General features: G+C 37.7%; 1 protein-coding gene across 1 annotated transcript in view; it reads left to right on the plus strand.

Annotated features, from left to right (window-relative positions):
* The window catches only part of LOC125241093 (otoferlin-like), an 82050-nt gene extending 66191 nt beyond the window's left edge, over positions 1–15859 (plus strand). The window contains exons 13-26 of the mRNA XM_048149408.1: positions 116–393; positions 1588–1781; positions 1953–2150; positions 2461–2577; positions 6055–6207; positions 6291–6491; positions 6674–8053; positions 8166–8300; positions 9756–10198; positions 10287–10576; positions 11375–11573; positions 12093–12331; positions 12479–12758; positions 14824–15859. Coding sequence (XP_048005365.1) covers positions 116–393; positions 1588–1781; positions 1953–2150; positions 2461–2577; positions 6055–6207; positions 6291–6491; positions 6674–8053; positions 8166–8300; positions 9756–10198; positions 10287–10576; positions 11375–11573; positions 12093–12331; positions 12479–12758; positions 14824–15004 — 4288 coding nt within the window. The 3' untranslated portion in view covers positions 15005–15859. The remainder of the gene's footprint in view (positions 1–115; positions 394–1587; positions 1782–1952; positions 2151–2460; positions 2578–6054; positions 6208–6290; positions 6492–6673; positions 8054–8165; positions 8301–9755; positions 10199–10286; positions 10577–11374; positions 11574–12092; positions 12332–12478; positions 12759–14823) is intronic.
* The last annotated feature ends 9429 nt before the right edge of the window (positions 15860–25288 follow it).

Raw genomic sequence — 25288 nt, forward strand, 5'->3', positions numbered from 1 at the left:
ATACGCGCTTGCTGCAATAATGTAATATCTATGGTCGGAGTAGTATACTAATAAAAGCCATAACATTCTTAGGTAACGGTAGACACAAAATGTCTTACCAAAATATATTTTTCAGGATTTTGGTGTCGATTAGAACTGAAATAACGGACAGTATCGAATGTCCCCCGGCTTCTGACGTGGAAGTAGAGATCATGCCCCCGATTAACGATGCCTCGTTCGGAAAGAACGAAGAATTCTTCCTATTTGCCAGTGTTTTCGACGCAAACATGATTGACAAGCGACTAACTGACAAGCCTATCCAGTTTGAATTAAGTATAGGTAATTCTGGCAATTCTCTGGATGGCCACAATGAATCAGTCAGACGCCCTCAAGATTTAGAATCCGATGAATTAGGTGAGTTATTTTTAAAGCTTATCGTCAACACCTTACTTTTTGAACACAAGCTTACACTATGTAACACAGACTTTCTACGAACTTTCCATTTTGTAATACCTATCTGTGAATGTCATCGAGTGACCACACCCTCTTCGCTCTAAGCTAGCTTAAGGAATAGGGAACTTGACTGTAGTTAAAATAAAATATTTTATACCATGCACAAAATAAGGCATCATATAATTATAAGAAAAACATGGACAGAAGTTATTTTTAAATCCAATTTCTATTTAATAAGTCTGGTAGAAATATACAAAGTAACAGAGTTGACCGTGACGTCACTCAATTTGATATCATATAAATTCCATATTAGCAAGTCGATTTGACTAGGAGGCAAGTAGCCTATTGAATGAGGAGACACACTGACATTTTATCCCGCCAGGCGGCGTCTGTGTAAGTGCCTAGGCATGTCACCACAGAACTTAATTTAGATAGAAGAAACAAATTCATATATTTGTATAGGGGCCGAGCGTGTCAAATTTTGTACTGAAGTTGATTCTTGCCTGTAATTTTAAATATGTCTCAGGCTCTTGATTGTTCATAATTTTTGTGTTGTTGCAATTAAATATCACGTAACGAGGCATTTTTTATGTTTTGGTTGACTTCAACTTACAAAAATTGACGCCCGAAAGCTGCAAGCTGCGAGTAAAGACGGACAACTCAGTGGATTTCACTGAGTTCATTTGACACGCTAAGTAGATACGTTTGCTTGATCTATGGTATATATGACATCTGTGCATGTCACTGTCATTCATATGTGAGAGAGAGAAAATAAATCATCTTCTCGTTCTCGTGTATGAAATTCTTTATCTGTGCAATGGACTATTAAGGTGTGGCGCTATCTGTCATAACCTTTGAGTGTGCCTCCTCATTGTACGCATTTTGTAAAATGAAGAACTTAAGAATTTGTTAAGAATACAATAAATACGTCGTGTTCCTTCAAACCGACTTTTAAAATACTACATGGCGCAGCCGGTAGGATACGAACCCACGCTCCCAGGGCACTATTAGGTACTTTTTTTGCATAACACTTCTTATGTACTTTTTTGGCACTTCATATTTTGAAACATGATCCTTTTAATTCTTCAAAAATGATGTAAAAAGCTGGCAGTTTGTGTCATAATTATATTATCAGCAAAATTCTTCCCTTTTTAGATGAAATGAGTGCTGATACAGGATACTGGCAAAGCACAACACCACCGACCAAGGCTTCAGCGTCGAACGATAAGAATTACTATTACCTTCCTTATTGGGACCACAAACAGTGCATGCATGTACGGAGTATATGGCCTGATCATCGACGACGCATGTACAATTCCAATATGATATGTAATATTATTGAAAAGTTTGTAAGTATACTTTGCGTCACATTTTTTAAATCTTAGGTAGGTATAAACCGGTATGTTTCAAAGTAATTGATTTTTTTGGGCTTACTCTTGGCCTCAGACTAGCCACACACAGAATTGCGATAGCGACTCTTAATATGTATACCGATAAGCTAGATGAGCGAATTGTTACAGGAAGAAGGGCTACAGGAAGCCCAGACCGCTATCGAGAACGACGCCGGCGCCGACAACAAGGGCGTGACGGCGCTGAAAGCGGCGCTGGAGGCGGCGAGCGCGGCGTGCGCGCAATACGCGCGCCACATGTCCAACGGCCCGCCCATCGGTAACACCAAATTGGACCGCGAGAGACAGAAAATGTGTCTGTTTGAAATTGTAAGCATATTTAAAAGTTTACAGTGGTTAAATTTCTTTTTTATATAAATGTTCCAGTTGCTTGCTACGCGATCCCAAAAGTTATTGCAGATATATTTTACTCGGCATTGGTATGACAGAAAAAAAATGACTACAATTTACAAATTTTCAGCATTCAGTATTCACGGTACGTCCTCTGATGATACCACCATGTTCAAAACTACATTTATCAACTAATGGCCCGAATAAAACGCGGAATTTCGAATAAGAATATTAGTGTTTTCACTTATTTAGGTACCTATATAATTCCCATAATGGTATTGATTTTTAGGAGCAGATGAGCACCATGACGAGAAGTTTGCGAGCTTTGATAACCAAACATTCCATCAAAGATCGCTTACGTACTGCACACACTTATCTGAATAAAATAAAACGCTTATGTGAAGATGTAAGTCTCAAATTTATCTTTTTAGTGTTTTGTCAATAAGAATGAATCAAATAATAGTTTTATGAATATGTATCTAAGAATATGTACTACTTAGGGCCACTTGCACCAACGAAAATGAAGGGGGAAACCCGAGGGTCAACCCACCATTTTATATGGAAGTTGACAGATGACAGCCCACTAGCCCACTAACAGTTAAGTACTTTCAATTATGCTTCGCGAACATTTAATATTAAAATTGACGTATTACAACAAACATTCAACTTCTCATTGTAACGTTAATCCCCTTAATGTAAATAAATTTACTATTTTACACTATTTTTAAGTACCACTCACACATACAAACAGTGTTTTTGTATTCCTTCTAGTCGATAATTTCACGCGGCGACGGCTTGTTTAAATAGCCTTGCGGTAAATACGTGCCATCGCATGATTTGCATGGAAGTACTGGGTTCGAATCCAGGACTTTTTCTCTTTTTTTTAATACTACGTCGGTGGCAAACAAGCATACGGTCCGCCTGATGGAAAGCGGTCACCGTAACCTATGGACGCCTGCAACTCGAAGAGTGTCGCTTGCGCGTTGCCGCCCCATTAGAAACTTGTACACTCCCCTTTGCTGCGTATGCACAGCAAAAAGGAGTGTACAAGTTCAAAGGAGGGTTTGGGTTGCCGACGACTCAAAGGACAATAGACGGAACAAATTAGTTCCGTAAGTCCTCCCGTCGTCAGCACCCCGCACCCTCGTTGAGCTCTGGCAGCCTTACTCACCGGCAGGAACACAACACTATGTGACACTATTTTTTGTTCGTCGAACTCAGAATTTCTAACATAATTATCCTAATCTGATATTTTAAAAAAAATCCAAAAAGTATAGATAAATTTTAGTTTCTAAACTACGATCCGAATGATTTTTTTTTCTAATTGTTTATTTTTGATGGGAAGTGGACTTTTTTTATCTAAGGAGTGATTTCGATAAAATATTATATTTAGCGAGGGTATTAAAAGTTGTGTTTTATATCTCAACCTAATAAATAGAAAATCAAAATGACAATAAAAAAATCAATATGTTCTCTAAGACAAAATTGATACCTTCGGCTCTCCATTCTTGCTCAGTCAATAAAAAAAACGAAATTTATATCCAAAAAAATACAAAAAGTTTATATAATCCTGGGAATCGAACGCACCTTCACGGCGTGACAGACGATTGTTCCCCAACGACGCCATTACATAACACGCTGTTACCGACGAAATTGGGCTATACATATATAATTATTTAAATATAAATAATAATGTCAAATCCATACTAATATTACAAATGGGAAAGGGTGTGTGTCTGTTTGTTTGTCCGTCTTTCACGGCAAAACCGGAGCGACGAATTGACGTGATTATTTAAGGGGATTTAGTTGAAGGGATGGAGAGTGACATAGGCTACTTTTTGTCTCTATCTTACGCGAGCGAAGCCGCGGTCAAAAGCTAGTTTATTATAAATGGGAAAAGCTGGTTACTCTATAATCTGAAGTGGAAGAATTCGTTGTTTCACCAAAGATAATTTGTGTTTGTTTGTTTGTCCGTCTTTCACGGCCCAACGGAGCGACGGATTGACATGTTTTTTAAGTGGAGATAGTTGAAGGGATGGAGAGTGACATATGCTACTTTTGTCTCTTTCTAACGCAAGCGAAGCCGCGGGCTAAAGCTAGTACAGCACGGGTAGCATGGTCGCGCGATAGACGATAAAATATCAGGCCGTCCCTGTCGCACTATTAGTAAGTGCGATTATAGGGACGGCCAGATGTTTTATCATTTATCGCGCGACCATAATTGCCTGCCTGGACCAGATTATATTGATGATAATTATTATTTGTAACCATTTAGTTAATATTGTCTTCAGTTACCGCGATAGTTACTCATGAAATAAAAACTATGAAAACGGATTAAATCGTGTATAATGAATTTACAATTTATCCCGACGTTTCGAACACGTTCGTGGTCTCTGAGCTCAGCGGGTGACTGAGGAAAAATTACAATGTGCAAAAGCTACCCACATACCTACATACATATTCATATATATAACTATTTAGTTGTTGAAGAAAAACATTCACACAACAATAACATAGGTCAACTAGCTCAGTAAATGTAAGGAAGTCAGCACATTACTAAATTACTAATACTATGCCACACTATGACCTATGTACCTGACCTGACGTGTAATATTTTATTTTATCAACAAAGGCATAATAAAGATTGTAATGTATTTTTGTATGAAAATAAAAAATAGGAAAGAAATATAGTAAGAGTCTTTTTTAATAGAATATTTATTCTATTAAAAAATAAAAATAAAACTTAATAAATCCAAAAAAAGTTCAAATTATTAAAAAAGAGCCCGGAATCGAACTCGAGATCTCCTGTTTCATAGTCAATGCATTTGACCGAGACGCCATTTCGATTTACACTAGCAGTGTCGAAATACACGATATGTATCTTTATTGACAAAATGCGTCATTATTTCTGAGTCTGCTTGAGTTAAGTAAACCAATATCTTTAAATAATTACTTGTCAAGAGCCAAGTGTCACTGATGACAATGTCAACTAAAAATGCGCGAAATATGACGGCTCTGTGTCTGTACACAAAATTTGGCACACACATTTTCGTAAAATTAATAAAAAATTCACATGGATTTGTCCATGATTTCTGTATGAAACAATGTATTTCGTTCAATACTGCGACGATGGATAATGTATAGTAGATGTATGCGCATATTTTTATTTAGTTGTAGTGTGCGGTGACTAAATAAATGGTAGATGTTTTTTGTATGGAAAGCGAGCCACCTTAAGTGGTTGGTGCAAGTGGTCCTAATAAGTTTATAAACTGAAATAGATAAAGATTAAAAACCGGCCAAGTGCGAGTCGGACTCGCCCACCGAGGGTTCCGTATCCGTACAAACTTTCGAGAGATAAATAATTTAATTTTTCTTATATAACTCTAAAGACGTATTTTTTACATTTTCCTTCAAAATTCTTTTTTTTTTCATAACAAAAAATTATAAAAAATAGTTTTGATATGTACAATTTGAGCTCTTTCTAACGATACTCCACTTGACCTAGTAACTTGACATTTACTGTTTGCCCCCCTTTCATTTTTGCTATTTTCTAACATTAATATTAATTCATTTAAAAAAATAATACTTTCAATTTGTAGAGGTTAACAACGTTCATAAAAATTCAAATTTTAAATCGATAGCATAAGTAGTTCTCGAGATATTTAGGAATGTGACAGACGGACAGACGGACAGAGCGGCACCATAAGGGTTCCTTTTGTACCTTTTTGGTACGGAACCCTAAAAACGACAAGGCCCACTGGTGGCTGAGCCGGGAATCGAAAGCGGGTCTTCAGCTGTACGCGGCTAACATCCCAGATTGGATAGTTATTCTTATTAGGCTAATTGGTTAAATAGATATAAAAATAAGTATTTTTTGTAACAGCCACAACAAGCGATGCCCGATATATTTATATGGATGATTAGTAATGGGAAGCGACTAGCATATCAACGAATCTCCGCACGTGACATAATCTACTCGGATTATGAGGACGAGTGTGGAAAGCACTGTGGAAAAAAGCAGACGTTCTTCTTGAAGGTCAGTGTAGTTCCAAGTAGTCTTAGTACATGTGTAAAATGTATATGTATAAAAATATTAAAGTATATTTTTATAAATTACAGTGGCCCGGCAAAAAAGCTTCGTCACCCAGCGGTTGGACCATACCTGCAAAGATAAGTGTATATCTTTGGCTCGGCATTCTTCATGATAAAAAACATTACATAGATGGCCTTCCGCAAGGCTATGAACTGAGTTCGGAAATAAGAAATGCAGACAAATTGCGATCAAATGCACCATCAGCAATATTCTACGCTGAAAAACACGTAAGATATATCCGCCATAGAAATAAATTAATAATTACATTCATATTCCACTGTTGGTCAAACGCCTCCTTCTTGCCACTTAATTTCATGTACTACTAAACTTGAGTTTAGCAGTTCACATTTATAAATATCTTACTAATCATTTTCGAAGGAATTGTTATTAAAATTAATTTTATATATAGACTTTCCAGATGCGAGCATATGTTTACCAAGCAAGATCGCTAATTGGTTCAGACTCTTCCGGATTGTCAGACCCTTTTGCAAAGGTAATAATAGGTGAAAGCACTGCCACGACCCAGGTAATCGACGAGACGTTGAGCCCAACATGGGATGAGTTGTTACTTTTTGAAGATATACTTCTTTATAGCACGTTGGAACAAATCAAAGCTGACCCGCCGACAATTGTAATTGAAATATTTGATCAAGATAAAGTAGGGAAATCTGAATTCATAGGCCGAACTCTAGCCAAACCTCATGTTAAGGCGTTTGAAGATCCATACGAGAGACCACAGTTTCCGCCCTCTTTGGAATGGCATGAAATTACTCGCGGGGACGATAGGGCAGGGGAACTATTGGCTACCTTTGAACTTTTAGAGGTACCAGCTAAGTTAGATTCCTCCGTGCTGCCTGAGTTACCAACTCCTAGAGAAGCCAACGGAAAACCTCCCCTTGATGCTAATAAAGGCCCCATTCTCCCAGTACCAAGAGGGATTCGACCAACTCTTTCTAAATATCGCATTGAAGTATTATTTTGGGGTCTACGTGACTTGAAAAGAGTTCATTTATTGGCAGTTGACAAACCACGAGTAGACATTGAATGTGCTGGAAATATTTTGTATTCATCTGTGATACAAAACGCAAAACGAAATCCCAACTTTACCAATCCGGTTAAGTTTGTTGACGTAGAACTTCCCGACCAAGATCTGTACAGACCGCCTTTGACTATTCGCGTCGTCGACTGCCGAAGTTTTGGCAGAATAACTCTCGTTGGCACTCACACAATTAATTCTATACACAAATATATCTACACCCCTATGAGTAAAAGAGAAAGAGAAATTGAAGAACGAAAGAAATCTCTAATACAATTACAAAATGTGGATTTGAGGGCAAATTGCATTGTTCAAGATGATATGTTCTCCGTAGAAAATGAAAAAGAAAATTGTCCTCTGCTCACTCGTGAAGGCAGGGCTACAGTGTCCTATGGTTCAGGGGTTAAACCATCTACACGAAAGAGAGATGCTAAGCGCGAATCTATGAAAAAAAGAAAAGCCAGTACAGATTCAATATTAGATGACGACGAAGGGAGTAAAGATTGGTGGACAAAATACTTTGCATCAGTGGAATCCATGATTGAAGAAGAGAAAGAAGCTAAGAAGGAAAGACAAGGCTATTTGCAAACCCCACAAGTAATGTTCATGGACGAGACCCGGTCGCCCCGGGAAGAGGTGCATTCGCCGCGTCCGGAGCGAGAGCGTATCAAACGCCGGCCGGTCTCGCCACGTCCCAAACTCAGCCCTACTATCTTGAAGAAAAATGAAATACCTAACTCTGCATTGTCAAAGGTAATTTATAAATCTTAAAAGTTGCGCTTTACTAAACTCAATATTATCAAAAAAAAAAAACAATATTATGGTAAACATGTGTCCGCTATTGACATAAGATACTTATTTCTAGATATATCCGCATGAACTTGAAGCCGTCCCCGAATTTGATGAATTTAAGGAATGGCTTCATTCATTTGAGTTGTATAGAGGAAAGAAGACAGGTGACGACACAGAAGATGAAAATAGAGTTGTAGGAGTGTTTAAGGTATCAATGTATTTATTTAGGTATTTATTATTATTTAATCTAAGTAGTTTCTTTTAATTCTGATAAATTAAGGAAAGTAACTCTTTTATTCATGAGGATGTAGATTATTTTATGAACTTAGGTATTAGCATATTTGTGACTTTTATAAGTATAATTATTATCCTCCTAAGGCCCAAGGTCCTTCCTATAGTAATAATTAAGTTGGTCATTCAGACCCAGCTTCTTCAACGACTGTATAGTCATAGCGTACCACGGTCCTACCAGTAGGACTTATTATAAAAGCCATCATTTTGATTCCAAATTGCGCACCAATCTAAACTGACGTCATACGATTTTCTAGAGGGGTATTTTAGTTTGAATGTGAACACACTCATAAGCTTGAAAAATAAAAACAAAATGTCAAACTGACAACTTACAGACGGCGACATGGGTATTCCGTGAAGGAGAGGTTAGTAAATCCAATTTTATTCATGTAATCTTGAGTAATTTTTTACTAATTTTTAAATTATCTTCATTTTTATAAGTTATTTTACGGAGTTAAGTAATAATTTCATTGATTTTGTTTATATTTTACGAAATACGGGATGTAAAAATATTATGTCCTATGAGTAGTACCTCGGGTTTATACAACTACATAATTTAATAATAATGTTTGTGGTGGTTGCAAAAACTGACACATATTGCTTTTATTGTTGTAGGATTAAATGACAGAGAAACATAATTCGCTCTTACGGAATCAGAAATAGAAACTGAAGATGAAGAAACAGACTTTTGCAACATAAAACTCATAGAAACAAATTTTGTACAAACAAGATCCCGGTATGATTCCTCTAGTTCCTATGTCGATATTTCTCTGTCAGAACTAATTTCAAAGCCTATCCACGGCAGGACTCGATATTTCGTCGTGCATCTTCTGCAGGACGTCGTCGAGGAGCGCCTACAAGTGGACGATCTCACGCTCGCAGTGGAGTAACGTTCGTCCAAGAAGAGCGTAAAATCTTAATTTTTGGGTCTAGTAAACCACTAAAGATTAGTGATTAGTGCATTATATAATTTAAATAAGACTATTATTTTATTGTTTTCATTCAATAAAACTGAAAAAGAAACAAATCTTAAGTGAGTTTTTTTTATTTCGTAATATAAATTACGTTTTTTTATAAGCCCATGGTCCTTCATGTAGGACTTTTTTAATTAAAATGAAATTATCCTAAAAGGCATCATAAACTGATAATAAATATGCCCCAAAGCTGTTGGTGGCATACAAGTACAATAACATTAAAAAAATGTGTTCCTAATGTTTGGGCCTGAACGAGTATAAAACAATAGTACTACTGGTAGTACCGTGGTTCGCAATGACTAGGGGCCGAATTTCGCCTTGGGCCTTAGGAGGTTATTCTGACTCCCTTTCTCTCTATATCTCTTTACAATATTTATTTATTTCATTTAATTTCTCAGGGCGCTATAAAAGTATACAAATGGCCACTGCCAAAAGGAATAGATGACCATACGGTAATGGGGTTCGATCCAAACTACGGATTCTTCCAAGGCGTGCCCAGCAACGACCCCATACATGTTCTAGTAAGAGTTTACATTGTTAAGGCCACAGATCTGCACCCAATGGATTTAAATGGGAAAGCCGACCCGTACATAGTTCTTCATTTAGGATCGAAAAGAATAAGTGATAAAGAAAACTATGTGTCTAAGCAGTTAAACCCCGTTTTCGGTAAATGTTTCGAAATCGAAGCGACTTTTCCCCAGGATTCCATGCTAACCATTCAGGTTCTAGACTGGGATCTACTGGGATCTGACGATCTAATAGGAGAGACGAAGATCGATCTCGAAAATCGATTTTATAGTCGTCATCGAGCTACTTGTGGATTACCAATGAAATATGAAGAGTAAGTATGTAACATTAGAACTGCATAGGTACTTCAAAAATGTATTATTACCTACTAATAACCTAATCCCCAAAACTAACGTCATCAGGCAAGGTTACAACCGCTGGCGCGACGCAATGAAACCGTCTCAAATATTAGCGAAACTTTGCAAGGACGGAAAGCTTGAGCCGCCCGTGTACGAGTACGGGCGGGTGAAGATCGGGCGCACGATGTTCAACATGCCCATGCACGACGTCGAGCTGTTTTCTAACCCCGACACCGTGGAGGAGCAGATGGCGCTGCTGGTGCTGCGCCGCTGGCACGAGGTGCCGCGCGTCGGCGCGCGCCTCGTGCTCGAGCACGTCGAGACCAGGCCGCTCTACAACCCAAACAAACCCGGTATGTACGTACTGACCCGGTAAAACAATTAGCGGTATCTCAAAATCATCATTCATCATCATTCTCTTGCCCTTATCCCAGTCACTTGGGGTCGGCGCAGCATGTCTTTCTCTTCCATACATCTCTGTCACTCGTCATCTCATCATTAACTTGTTTTAGTTCCATATCATGTCTCACACAGTCCATCCACCTCTTCTTCGGTTTTCCCCTCCCGTTACTTCCACCACCTTCCACATTCATTCGTAATACCTTTCTCGTCACATGCCTTTCATCCCTCCGCATTACATGTCCATACCATGCTAGTCGATTCGCTCTTACTTTTTCAACAATCGGTGCTACTTTCAGGCTTCCTCTGATATACTCATTCTTTATCTTATCCATTCTTGTCACGCCACACATCCATCTTAACATTCTCATCTCTGCCACGTGCAATCTCTTTTCATCCGTCACCTTTAGCGGTATCTCAAAATACATGAAATAAATAAAATTTGGGATACCGCTAATTGCCTTATGTTAGCAGCCTATACCTTCGGCCTACCTACCTTAAAGAAGGTACCTAAGTAATTCACCTAGCATGCCATGAAACCTAATGACTAAGTCACCTAACATATTAATTATCATACAGTCAAGTGTAAAAATATGGGTATAGATCTGTAGATAGGTACACATCTTACTCAAAAATATGTCCCATAGCATCTTAGTCCGGTGTAATAAGAGCGTAGTACCATAGTTATGAGACGATTTTTTCGATATATATATAATATTCTAGTGTTTAAAATCGATCTGTAATGTTTGCAGGCATAGAACAAGGCCGACTAGAAATGTGGGTAGATATGTTCCCCATGGACATGCCGCTGCCGGGGCCGCCGATGGACATATCCGCCCGGAAACCCAAGTCTTACGAGATGCGAGTCATCATATGGAACACCGATGACGTGGTGCTTGAAGATGACGCTTTCTTTACCGGGGAAAAAATGTCAGACATTTATGTGAAAGGGTAAGAACTATGTAATACTGTAGCTTTAGTTATTAGACAACGGAGAGAATTAGACATCCAATTAATCCATACTAATATTATAAATGGGAAAGTGTGTGTGTCTGTTTGTTTGTCCGTCTTTCACGGCAAAACGGAACGACGAATTGACGTGATTCTTTAAGTGGAGATATTTGAAGGGATGGAGAGTGCCATAGGCTACTTTTGTCTTATTCTAACGCGAGCGAAGCCGCGGGAAAAAGCTAGTTGTAAATATTTTTGTTTATGTAACTGACAGTTTTTGAGTTTTTGTTTTTTTTCTTTAATGTGGTGTATTTCTGGACTGAATGTACTTATATTCAAGCGATTTGCTTCATATTTTGAAATGATGCTATTTATTTATGCATATATGTATATTAAAAAGACTTACACCAGTTGTTATATAAAAAAAAAGGTCAAATAATATGTCTCCCTTACTTGAATTTATTCCAGTTGAAATTTTATATCCAAAATATTAAAATATTTTTTTTCTGTAACGCTAAGGTGGGTGAAAGGTCCCGATGACTGTCAAGCCACAGATATCCACTACCGGTCTCTTACTGGCGAAGGAAACTTCAACTGGCGTTTCATATATCCCTTCGACTACTTGGAGGCAGAGGAGCGTATCGTTATTTCAAGAAAAGAGTCAGTCTTCTCCTGGGATGAAACAGAATGCAAGATACCAGCGAGATTAGAATTACAAGTTTGGGACGCTGACCATTTTTCAGCTGACGATTTCTTGGGTAGGTTCCTGACTGGGTTCGTATTGAACAGACCCCCCACTTCAACACACTACAGAAATATAATAAAATGTCTTTCAAACGTTAAAATTCAAAATCATGTATATGAATGATATACATATAAGAGTAAATAACGTGCTTTATTTGCAGGAGCAATAACCTTGGACCTGAATAGGTTTCCTCGTGGAGCGAAGTCATCGAAGTTATGCACACTTGGCATGTTGAGTAACGATGGCACGGTGCCGATGGTCAATATTTTCAAACAAAAACGAGTGAAGGGTTGGTGGCCCTTCTATATCAAACGTGACACAGAAGAAATGGAACTTACAGGAAAAGTAGAGGCGGAAATACATCTCCTTACGCGTGAAGAAGCCGACAAAGTCCCAGCTGGCGTCGGGCGCAATGAACCTGACCCCTTGGACAAACCAAAGTGAGTATACAGCCTGTATTTTGATAGCGCTGCAACGCGAATGTGGCCCTGCTGTTTCTGTCGTAAGCATTTTATTTGTACTACATTTTTGTATGTTGCAAAACGGTTCGAAATAAGTATAATTACAAGTATAAATCCTTAAAAAATACGTAAGTATAATAATATATATCTAATTACTAATTAGGTATTATAAATTATAAAATTTCGTAGACAGATTTTCTTCTTGTAATTTCCGGCAAAGATAATAGTTATTTGTTTTACAAGGGGGCAAAGTTGTTTAACGCACGTGACATAATTGATATCCGAGCAAGTGAAATATTTCAATATTGGCTTCGTGCGAAGTGCATGGAGGGGGTAAGCAAAGCGATCGCAGTGCTTGTTCTTCAAGATTCCTTATGTATGCCTTGCCAGCACCAATTTATTGCCTCTTTCCCTGGTCTGCGGGCCGATTTTTGAGTCTCACGCGTTCGAATTCAGAAAATTGTCACTGAAAATAATAAGCAAGTCACCATTTTCAACCGGTATTTTAGTGACAAAATCCCGTATGCGAGATTCAAAAATCGCCCTCCTGGGGTTGGAAGTTTATATCATGAGTAATACTTTGGAAACTGATTTTTATTATTATATCCGGATGTCTTTATAATCTATGTACCTAAATTACACTTGAAATAGTAGCTCTTGTTATTCGATTTATAAGCCTGACAAGTTTTTATTTGACCCTCGCCGCGTTGCGGATTTTCAGCTGAACTAATTTCTTTTACTGGCAAGGATTACTATTTGACACCCGTTGTCGAAAGTCATCGAATGTCAGTGATGTAAACATGAAGCAAATATTTTAAATTTTCTAACGGTTTCATCGCAATTTTGTCCAAAATAATATAATTAAAAGTGAAAATAATTATACTAAACGTGATAAATTACTTACAACAAAATAGTGCGGTTCTCCTGTATTCATTTGTTGGTTTCGCGTTTAGCCTAATATATTTTTTGTTCTAATTTAAGGTGTCTGTAGCTCTGCCGTGAAAAATATGTATAGAAATAAGGAGGCCGTTCCATAACTGCCACCAGTACAGAACAAGGTCCCACGAAAAAAGAAAATAAACATCGATGACTTCGATTAAGGCACAAGATTCATGGATTTTAGGCTGTGCGGAAAGAAGTAGCGAGTCTTAAAACCTTGCATTTTAAATTTTGATTCTCTAAAACCATGTTTTAATTTTCTACAAATATTAACGGGTAACCAGTACACGCTGTCCGCAATACGTATGACGTCCGCACATTATTGCCATATGAAAGCGGTTTGTAGCGACACTCTTTCAGGGTCAAATAAAATCTTGTCAGACTATATTTAAAATTAACGAAAAATCGTTAAAATATATGTTTGTTTACATGTCATTTTTGACAATTGCCACTTCAAGTTCACATGGTAGGTGGCGTAATTGTCGTGCACGTAGCCAATAAACCGCGAGCGTAGCGAGTGGTTCGAAATCTGGAATCTTGAGCGTTGCAAGGCACGTAGGTTAAACCAATTTTGCCACCTAATGAAAAACAAATATTTCACCACACCTAACACAAATAAAATAGTAACTGTAAAACATCATTCTAAATAAAATCCATCAATTTATTAAATAAGTATTCATGATTCAAAATCGTCGTAGGTAAAGTCTTTCAGCCAGCTTTAGGCACTGGTCCCACCGCGAGCTAGTAAGCTATGAGCTATCGGCTATAAAAACGAACAAAAGATAATCACTACCGTGTAAATAAAAGAGATACGGCGATGTTTATAGTTACTCGCCCAGCGGTGAGCTATCAAAATCGCCGTGTCTCTTTTATTTGCATGGGAGTGCTTATCTTTTGTTCGTTTTTGTAGCCGATAGCTCATAGCTTACTAGCTCGCGATGGGACCAGTGCCTTAACCATCACGTTAAAATTTGTATGTGTGTAATGTGTGTAATCACTTTGTGCTCTTGTGGATAAAATGCAATTTTGCTATCCGTTTTTGAAGAATAAACAGAGCTTTTTATTGTTTACCTAGCCTTAACTTACTACGTTTATCATGTTTTAGCCGGCCCGACGCTTCATTCATGTGGTTTTTAAATCCACTGAAATCGATCAGATACATCGTGTGGCACAACTACAAATGGACCATATTGAAAGCGACCGTGATACTGCTGGTGGCAATGATGTTCCTACTCTTAATCTACGCAGTACCAGGCTATTCAGTCAAGAAATTACTCGGTGCCTAGGCACTCTTTTGTAAACATTATGTACAAATAAGTAAACAATTAATTTAGGCAATTACTTAGATACCCTAAACTCAACCAGTTGGAAACCATTTTTTTTTTAAAGTTACGAGCAGTTTCGTATGTTCTAAGGTTTTATTAATATTAGCATTAGCAGTGTCAACCTATACGAGTAGGTAATAGGTACGGTGTCAGGCACAGAGATGTGAGAAATACTTAGTTTTTAAATACAAAAATGTTCTTCGTGGTACAGTTGCTATCAGATTTACCGGAAACTGCCAAAGCTCTCACAAATATCGGAACACGCATGACGTCTTGACTATACCGTGTTCCAATATTTGTAACAACTGGCAGCTCCGATATATTTTTTCAGAATAAGTACTTTGTTTTGAATAGTTATCTATTTTTGGGATGAAAAGTAGGTATACTGTACTCTAAATAAAATAAATACTCCTCAGAGAATAGGTCTCCATACTTTAATTCTCTATTGTTCCCTCTCAAAGGTAGGCTTTAAATTTCTTTACCGCTCTAAAGTTTACTTCTAGTTTGAAAATAAAAATAAGTCCCAATAACTATATCAAATGAAATAGGTATGTACTTATGTACTTACATACTATTATTTCGGTATTTAAATACATAATATTTCTGTACCTACTTGCATTTCAAATAAAAGTAGGTAGGTATTTCGAAAACATCTCTGGTCTTGTCGCTGTTCCAACCAGCTCTACGAGTTGGGACTTACACTTAATAAGAATTAATAAAGATAAGTGCTTCGTAATTTTTTGTCTTCAAATTATTAGGTATCGTTATTACATTCTACATATCTTTAATCATAAACAATAAAATCTAAATTCTAATACTGTATGTAAATTTAATTATAAAAAATACTATAAAATCGTTGTTTTCTCTGTGCCAGAAACATTCCTTTGTCTTTATCCGACGTACATAACAGAACTGTTCATTTCTCCTCATTTTATCTCGCTCATCAACAGTTGTTATTGACACGTGGAATCTATCAAGTCTTGATTACCTCAAGTGTACTCTTGAGTCCATAGATATGTGTACGGTTCCCCTTGTTTGGTATTCTTTTTAGCATAATCTATATTGGCATAATTCACCTTTCGCATAATCTGTTATGGCATAGTATAGTTACGCATAATTTGTCTAGGCATATTTTTGTTTGTTCGTTGATATTTCATGCATAAAGGTTATTCGCCGAATGGTTTCTATGCATACATTATTTCTGCATAACATGGTTTAGTCGAAATTTACCACGCAGAATTTTTATCATATGTAATACTACTATATTAATGTTGCAGTTCTAACCTTTTTTTTATATTATAAGTGGGGAAATGCTTTACGCATACCTCCCCGGCGCGGGGACGGGCCGGGACGGTTATGTGGGAGTTGGGACTCCCTGCCGCGGGCTAATGAGACCCCAGGTATACCCACTAAAACCCCACTAAGTTCCACCTTTGTGCTGTAGCGGTGGCCTGCAGGAACGCTTACGCTTCACTACTGCAGCACTACCAGCACCGGTCCGCATCGCGATCTCCGCCTCCGGAGGCACCTGTTTGCCTCGGCCTTTTCAGAGCCGTTATTACGGCCGCCACCTCGGGACCTCAGATTGTACGGATGGCCGGCGTCCCCGTACCTGCCATCCTGAGGTCATGGGCGCCAGAAGATTTTCGGCGCCCAGCGGTGGAAATGGTCTTTGGTTCCACCGCTAACCACGTCGGCCGCAAAGGATAGGGAGAACGGCGCACCGTAATACCGGCACTCCTCTTCCCTTGCGACCCCACCAATGCCGCTACAGCGGAGCGGCCCCGCCAAGGTCGCAGGGGGTAGGGAGAGTGGCGCACCGTTATACCATCACGCCTCTCCCCCTGAGATCCCACCTCGGCTACCGTGGGAGGGCACAGAGCGGCATCCCATACTGCCGGATCTTCCCTCCCACCGCAGTCCTCCCAGACGCGTCTTAAGTGGGCTTTACAAGTCCACTTAGAGCGACCACCTCGGGCCAGCCAGCTCCCCAAACAGGCCGGCCCTGGGTACCTCTTAGCTTCACCGTGGGTGACCAGTCCACGGTTACTAAGCCCCCCAAAATATCAGGACGAATTCTTAATCATGTTGCTAAGAGAGTTAAGTTCATGTATAAAATAAATTTAAAAAAATCCTCGGTGTAAACTTGAATAAGTTTTACTTACTGCATTAACCATGAGATAAGGTATAAAACATACCTACTAGTTTGTTACTCCAAAGATATTCAGAAATAGTGTTATTTTGCGAGTGTCCACTGGAACCGAAAAACTGCGTACCTCCTATAATGGACAAGGAACAATTTACGAAACCAAAATTTAAAAGAAACAATCCTATGTTAAAATAACCCAAACTAATTTTATTTGGGGAATATAAAATTGACTCATTGAGTATCAGTTGGCTTTAAAAGTAAAATTTTAAACTTATTTCACTGTCCATAATGGGGGATCCATTACTGGAGAACTGCCGTCCATGATTGGAGAAAAAACACCTCGTTTTAATTTGTTAACTATGAAGAAACCAATGGGAGTATCTATTCTGCAATACGCTTGAAATGTATAAGAAGGATAAGACATTCAAGTTTTAACACGCTTAGCGGTAGAATTTTTACATGTATGAGTGAAATATCAAAAATAGGCAAAATTTTACCTTAAAACTGTCCATGATTGGGTCCGTTACCTTATTCTGATATTAAGAAATATGCCAAATACAATTATGCGAATTAATTTTATTCATAAAAACAATCGGCGTAAACAGAATTATGCGAACTTATTTTCGGACAAAGTTATATGTATTCGTATTATTTTAGATTATGACAAATAAGTTTTCTGTCAAATTAAATTCGGCGAAAATCGATTATGCGAAGTCTGTTATGCGAAAATCGTTTCGGACAATTAAAGTTATGCCAAATAGAGGGAACCCTTAAAAAACATTACTTGAAAAAGCAATGCAACAAATACCTACTTCGTGTTGTTAGCAATACGGTTTAGTTTTGTCATAGCAATTCAAGTCACATTTTCCCGACATCGACAAAAATTAAAATACCGAGCAAATGTTATTTTTTTATGAAGTGTATGTAGTTTAGGTACTTAACACAGGCGGGGGTATCAAAATTGTTGCCAACTTAGCTTGGTCTGACTCTAAGAACCTACTTACAGATAGCAATATTTAACTGAAATAATACCACAGTAGATATATTAAAGAGTACATCGTACAGTAATGACCCACTCCCGCTCATGCCTGCAGCATGGTACGCGTTCATCTACACAAGCTTATAATTGATCGCCATTGTCCAAGGTGTGATAATAGCCAGCTATAGATATGCGAAGTGTATGCGACGATCGCTTTACCATCAAAGCGATCGTCGCGTGCACGATGGAGAAAGTAAGTACTAGCGGGAGATAAGGTAATGGGTCAAAATGGAACGAAATACTCGAACTTCACCCCCATGTGAAGCCGGGACATTTCAATAGCTTTTTTTTTTACTAGCCCACTGCTGGGCAAATGCCTCCCCTCGCTTGTAGGTGTCAAGACCGCTACGCTTAAGTCATGTGGAACTGGGCTGGACATGTCTGCCGCATGCACCCTGAACGGTGGGCCAAAATGGTTACCAAGTGGGACCCACGGAACACCGTAGAGGGTGCAGGCCGGGGATCAGGCAGACCGAAAAAGAGATGGCGGGATGACTTGGACGCATTCTATCGCTGGCTGGTGGTACACACGTGACACGGTTGATTGGAAGAATTTCAATAGTATACCGGAAATAAATTCGGCATCATCTATATTTATATAAAAACGATACCAACCTTGATGAGTAGTTGAGATGACTACTTTGGTGTTTGCGACATTACACTTAATACACTAAGTAGCTTTTGCCCGCGGCTTCGCTTGCGTTAATTTCGAAAATTTGGAATGATCCATACAAATTTCCACCACTCATTTTAGGGAAGTGGGGGGTTAGGTAGCCTATGTCACTCTCCATCCCTTCAACTATCTCCACTTAAAAAATCACGTCAATTCGTCGCTCAGTTTTGCCGTGAAAGACGGACAAACAAACAGACACGCACACTTTCTTATTTATAATATTAAAATATGGTTATGGATTAATTCAGGTATATCCCTAGGAGTCCCTAAAATGAAAAGGGGTGATATAGGACATCTCAATAGCTACTACATTAAGCGATTTGATCTTAAGAGGGCTTTCATGTGAAAAATAGTGAAATCGCAACCAAGCACTTAATCATACCGTGTGTGGTATCAAATTAAAGGGCTTTTTGAGTAGTTTACAAATATATAACATATAATAGGACATATATTGATTTAGACTAACACGATTTGCACTCATACTTTTAAAACAAAACGTCGGGCCAAATATAAATGTAAGTGTTTACGCGATTAAGTCCCGTTTTGTTCTAAAAGTATATATAATAGGACTTTTTCTACTTGGTCTAACAAAATATGAGAAAATGTCTAGAAGTGGTAATAATTGTGACGGTGAAGGCTTGTTTTCAGCTCTTATAATCACTGAGGCATAAGAGCAATTTAAGTAAACGTTGCAGATTAATTTAGTACGAAAATAACTTCTATGTCAGCCATTCTCAAAGTGTGCTCCGCGGACCCCTAGGGCTCCGCAAAGCCTCTCTGGGGGCTCCGTGTGAATTTTGGGTACCTGATTTGCAACTTCAACTCTCTTCCATAAAACCAAATATTCACCAATTGATAAAAAACTCACATTAGAATCTAGTGATTAGATTTTACTATCATGATTGCTTATTAAAATAAAGATTGCAATAAAATAAAAAAATTAAGGGTTCCGTCAGATGTTTTACTTTCTAAAAGGGTTCCATGGGAAAATAAGTTTGAGAACCGCTGTTCTATGTTATGTTCATTTTCAAAGAAATTGTCACTTAATTTTAGGTTATTTCTGAAAAAAATTGAAATCGTCTTAGCCTCATTTACTCTTTTTCAAAACCTTGTAATAAAAATGTAGTCTAAGAACAGTACAGGATATACGTATTATAAATTTACCAGTTTCAGTATTCAAAATTGTCCAAATTTTACAAATAAGATCGACTAATTCAGCGCTAACGCTATACGCAGGTTTTCCTAAACGTGCATCAGAGAAAAAATCATAATAATTTAGTGAGTCAGTTTTCAAAAATCCAGTCTGATAAAATCAAGATAATAAGATGCTCTAATTGAAACTTGAATTAAATATATCTGTTAGATAACGGAAAGTGCAGTATTTCACCGACTAAAATTATCAGTTTTACATTATTTTGACGTTTTTCTTGAAAGCAGCCTTAAGGAAATCTGATCTGATATTTTATAACTTTTTAACCGCCGCCCCAAATCTCATAGTACGTTGCTTCTGGAAAGTTATGTATGAAAATATTGGCATAATTAATGGAAGATTTTTCTTGATTGGGATATGTACATTATAGGCCGAAGTTATTTTTCATCAACCCTCCCCATCTCTCCCCCCTCTGCGTCACCCCTCTTCCCCCCCTTAAATAACCGAAAATGCGGTTTTTCGCGATTTCTGACAAAACCGTTGAAGATACAGAAAAAGCGTGTAGGAACAAAGTAATCCTTAATAAATTTACTACAAATCATTCATTGACACTTTGGTTCTAGCACTTATAGTTTTCGCGTGATCCATCACGAATGTTGGTCCTTTGCTGCAATTTTCTTTAGTGAATGTTAAGTTTTCCCCTAAATTGCTTACGAAATCTGTTTGATATTACTAAAATATTATAAACTGAAAATGAATTTTAGGGGGAAAAATCACTACCATGGGTGGAACTTGAACTCACGGCTTCTGGATTGAAACTCCAGGGCTCTACCGACAGCTACCAAAAGCTCATCCCCAGTCATCGATATACTATATGGATCAATGGTACTCCTAGCGACTACTACCGTGAAAATATTACGTCTTAAATAGTTACTGGAATTCCAAGACATATTGGAAATTCCACCCATGGTAGTGATTTTTCCCCCTTAATTTTATTTTAGTCATGGGTTACAATATTTTAGTCATATCAAACAAATTTCGACGATTTCGTAAGCATTTTGGGCGAAAACTTAACATTCATTAAAGAAAATTGCAGCAAAGGACCAACTTTCGCGACGGATCACGCGAAAACTATAAGCGCTAGAACCAAAGTGTTAATGAATGATTTGTAGTAAATTTATTAAGGATTACTTCGTTCCTACGCGCTTTTTCTGTATTTACAACAGTTTTGTCAGAAATCGAGAAAAACCGCATTTTCGGCACTTTAAGGGAGGGTAGAGGGGTGACGCAGAGGGGGGAGGAGTGGGGAGGGTTGATGAAAAATAACTTCAGTCTATAACGTACATATTTGAATTAAAAAAAAACCTTCCGTTAATTATGCCGTAATTTTAGCTAATTTCCCCCTACTATCAAGGAAGGTTCTCAATTCGTCTGTATGTTTTTTTTTTAATGTTTGTTCCACGATATCTCCGTCGTTACTGGACCGATTTTGAGAATTTTTTTTTTGATTGAATGTAGCATACAGATTGGTCCCATTTTTATTAGAACCCAGTTCTGATGATGAGATCCTGGAGAAACCGAGGGAACTCCTCAAATCTGAAAGGCATATACATATGGTGAATTTTGTGTTTTTAATAAAAGAACAACATGCATTGACGTACGGAACAGTGACATTTGGTGCAGTGGAACTGCTGATGATGGTCAGAACGGAACTCCTTAAATCTGAACGGCACACTTACAGTGACTTTGGTATTTTTATAAGAACAGCATGCACTTGCGTCCATAACAGTGACATTTGGTGCAGTGGAACTGCTGATGATAGTCAGAACCGAACTCCTCAAATCTGAACGGCACACTCATAGTGACTTTGGTATTTTTGTAAGAAAAGCATGCATTTAAGTTCAGAACAGTGACATTTATTTAGTTATGTTTGTTAAGCATATTGAGTTTTCAAGTCAAAGTTTGTCAAGCTTCGATTTCTTATAATATAATCGGATTCATGAGGAATTGAGGAAACTCCTTAAACCTTAACGTTATATGTATATTCATTTGTGTTGCCATCTAATAATTAAAGCATTAAAAGCAGTTTTAAAAAATACTCACACATTTCTACATAATCCAACATTCGCAAGTACCCGAAAGGCGACGGTTTTTTTTTCTTAAAAATTATATAAGAACAGCTTGCGTTTACTTTCAGAACAGTGACATTTGGTGCAGTGGAACTTCTGATGATGTTTAGAACGGAACTCCTCAAGTCTGAACGGCACGCTTATTGTGACTTTGGTATTTTTATAAGAACAGCATGCACTTACGTCCAGAACAGTGACATTTGGTGCAGTGGAACTGCTGATGAAGATCAGAACGGAACTCCTTAAATCTGAACGGCACACTTATAATGACTTTGGTATTTTTATAAGAACAGCTTGCGTTTACTTTCAGAACAGTAACATTTGGTGCAGTGGAACTTCTGATGATGATTAGAACGGCACTCCTCAAATCTGAACGGCACACTTATAGTAACTTTGGTATTTTTACAAGAACAGCATGCATTTACGTTCAGAACAGTGACATTTATTTGTTAGGAGATTTGTTCTCTTTGTTATGTTTGTTAACACTTTCGCTACCAAGAACCCGACTGTCGGGTACACCGCTCGTAGAAGCGTAGCCGATTACATGGGTTTCCCCGTATGTAGCGAAAATGTCGTAGCGCCGCGTAGAGCCCGGTTTCGAAAGTGTTAAGCATATTATTGAGTTTTCTAGTCAAATTTTGTAATAGAGATAGGCCGAATATGGACTTTGCCGAATACGAATATTCGGCCGAACATTCGGTTCAGCTCTTACCGAACCGAACATTCGGCCGAATATTCGGTTACGCCATATTTTTAAATCGGATGTTGAGATTAAAACTATGAAATGATTGATAATGGTTACATATGTTACTACAACTATGTTCTTATGATTTAATGGATAACTAAAACTTAGTTAAAACAACTCTGAACTCTTCTCAACTCTTAAACTACGGTTTTTGGACTTTTTTAAAAACCAATATTATTTATATTTTGACGCATAATTATCTCTTTTTAGTAGTTCCTTAGAAAGCTACTAAAATAGGAGCTATGAAATGGAATACGTAAGATCTTTTTAGTTATTTACTTTGTTTATTCGGTAAATATTTGGCAATGCAACCGAATTATTCGGCCGAATACGAACATTGAAAAACCAGCCGAATATGCCGAATACCGAATATTCGGCCCATCTCTATTTTGTAAGCTCGATTTCTTATAATCTGATATCGGATTCATGAGGAATTGAGGAAACTCCCCAAACCTTAACGGTATACATACGTATATTCATTTGTGTTTCCATCAAATAATCAAAGATTTAAGTACATTAAAGTCAGTTTAAAAAAAATACCTACACATTTCTACATAATCCAACATTCGCAAGTACCTACTATAGCCGCCGTGCAGGATCAGGAGCCGACGACTTACTTATAAAAAACTTCAATATAAGTAGACTATAATTTATTTCCAAAAGTAGTACTGATTTACAATGCGTATGTGGTGCGCTCCTAAGTCCTATTGGCTCTTTATAAATCTTACGGAATTAGCCTCGCTCGATAAGTAAGTTCTATACAAAAAAAATGGAGAACCTCCTCCTTTTTTGAAGTCGGTTAATAAAAAGGTTGCGTTCGCAACAAGGACCTTTCACAAGCATCATAGGCCTGCAGCTTGTGGGAAAATCCAACTTTCTCCATCCATTTTTGGAAAATCAAGAGAGCGTCCTTACCAGTTGGCGTGGTTAAATAGTACATTGCGTTACAAGTGCGGAAAAGAGGAAGAATTTCCTCTTCGCACGCGTATCGCACGACGTTTTTCAGTACATATGGCACTTTCGAAGTTTCGACATTCGATAATGAACCACTTTTCGCACTAGTGCGATAAAATAGCACCACCATGTGTACTGAAATAGTACATTACGATACATGTGCGTAAAAAAGGAAGTTCGAAACGAGTGGCGATAAATTAAAACACGGCCGAAGGGAGTGTTTTAAATCGACACGAGTTACGAATTTCCTTTTTGCACGTGTATCGTACGACGTTTTTCAGTACAGATGAGCCTCTGAAGTTTCGACCTGGCATATCTATAATGAACCACTTCTCGAACTAGTGCGTAAAAAAACGACCATCTGTACTGAAAAATTAGTTAACGTTTAATTTAAACCATTGCACAATTTTGCCGACACGACATAACCTTACTAACTGCCTCAGTCAAATTATGTCTAGTGTGATGTATCAATAAAACTGCCACTAAAATTATCATTTGTTTTATTTAACTCTATAATAATATTTACAAGTTTTTAAAACATATTGATATAATAATAATCGAAACAATTAACATTCATTAGGTTTTTACAAAGTTCTGTAGACTTATTGCTTTATTTACTATTCTTACAAGAGGACTAGGCTGTAAGGCCGAATAAATTATACAAGCAAGCAAATGACGGAAAAACATGCCTCATAGGCCGGAAGAAGTTTTTGAACATTTTTATTCGAGCCGCAACAATGGGCTACTCAGACGGGCGTTTAAAATGCAACAGCGGGCCTATAACGAGTTTTAAAGCATTCGTAGCTTGCTGGCACTTTGCTAGAAAGAGACGAAAGCTTTACTGTACCCCATCATAAAATAGAATTATAGGTTAGCAGATCATTTTAGAGAACGATTTTTCTCGTTCGCAATAAACTGTGCAATAAGCTTATGAGCTGCTATTGGTATATTGATATATTATATTATAATGTTGTTCGTGTCAATCACGACGACGCGCAGATTTGTCAAATCTAACATTTAGGTAAATAGCATGACAATAAGAGCTAAAGCATTCGACATCATGAATGACACGAGGTACATAGTAGGGAAGTAAAGTAAACAATGATATGACTGGTGAGCCGAAAATTAACATTTATCGCTTTACTAAAACCCTCTTCCATGTGTGAGTTAAAGTCTTTGAATAGACATTCCATTTTTGACTAAACGAGTAATAACAGGCTCAAGTCAAGATTCTTAGTTGTGTCGCTTAACTTCAAAATAGGGTAAATCCATGCTATAAGGTTGATTATTTTTCAGACTTTATATATTTTTATACATAATCAACCTTAAAGCAGAATAGATTTACCCGAGTTCGAAGTTAAGCGACGCAGTTTTTACCATAATGCCTTAAGTCCGACAGTAATACA

This window comes from Leguminivora glycinivorella, chromosome Z (genome assembly GCF_023078275.1).
Source record: "Leguminivora glycinivorella isolate SPB_JAAS2020 chromosome Z, LegGlyc_1.1, whole genome shotgun sequence".
Taxonomy (NCBI): Eukaryota; Metazoa; Arthropoda; class Insecta; order Lepidoptera; family Tortricidae; genus Leguminivora; species Leguminivora glycinivorella.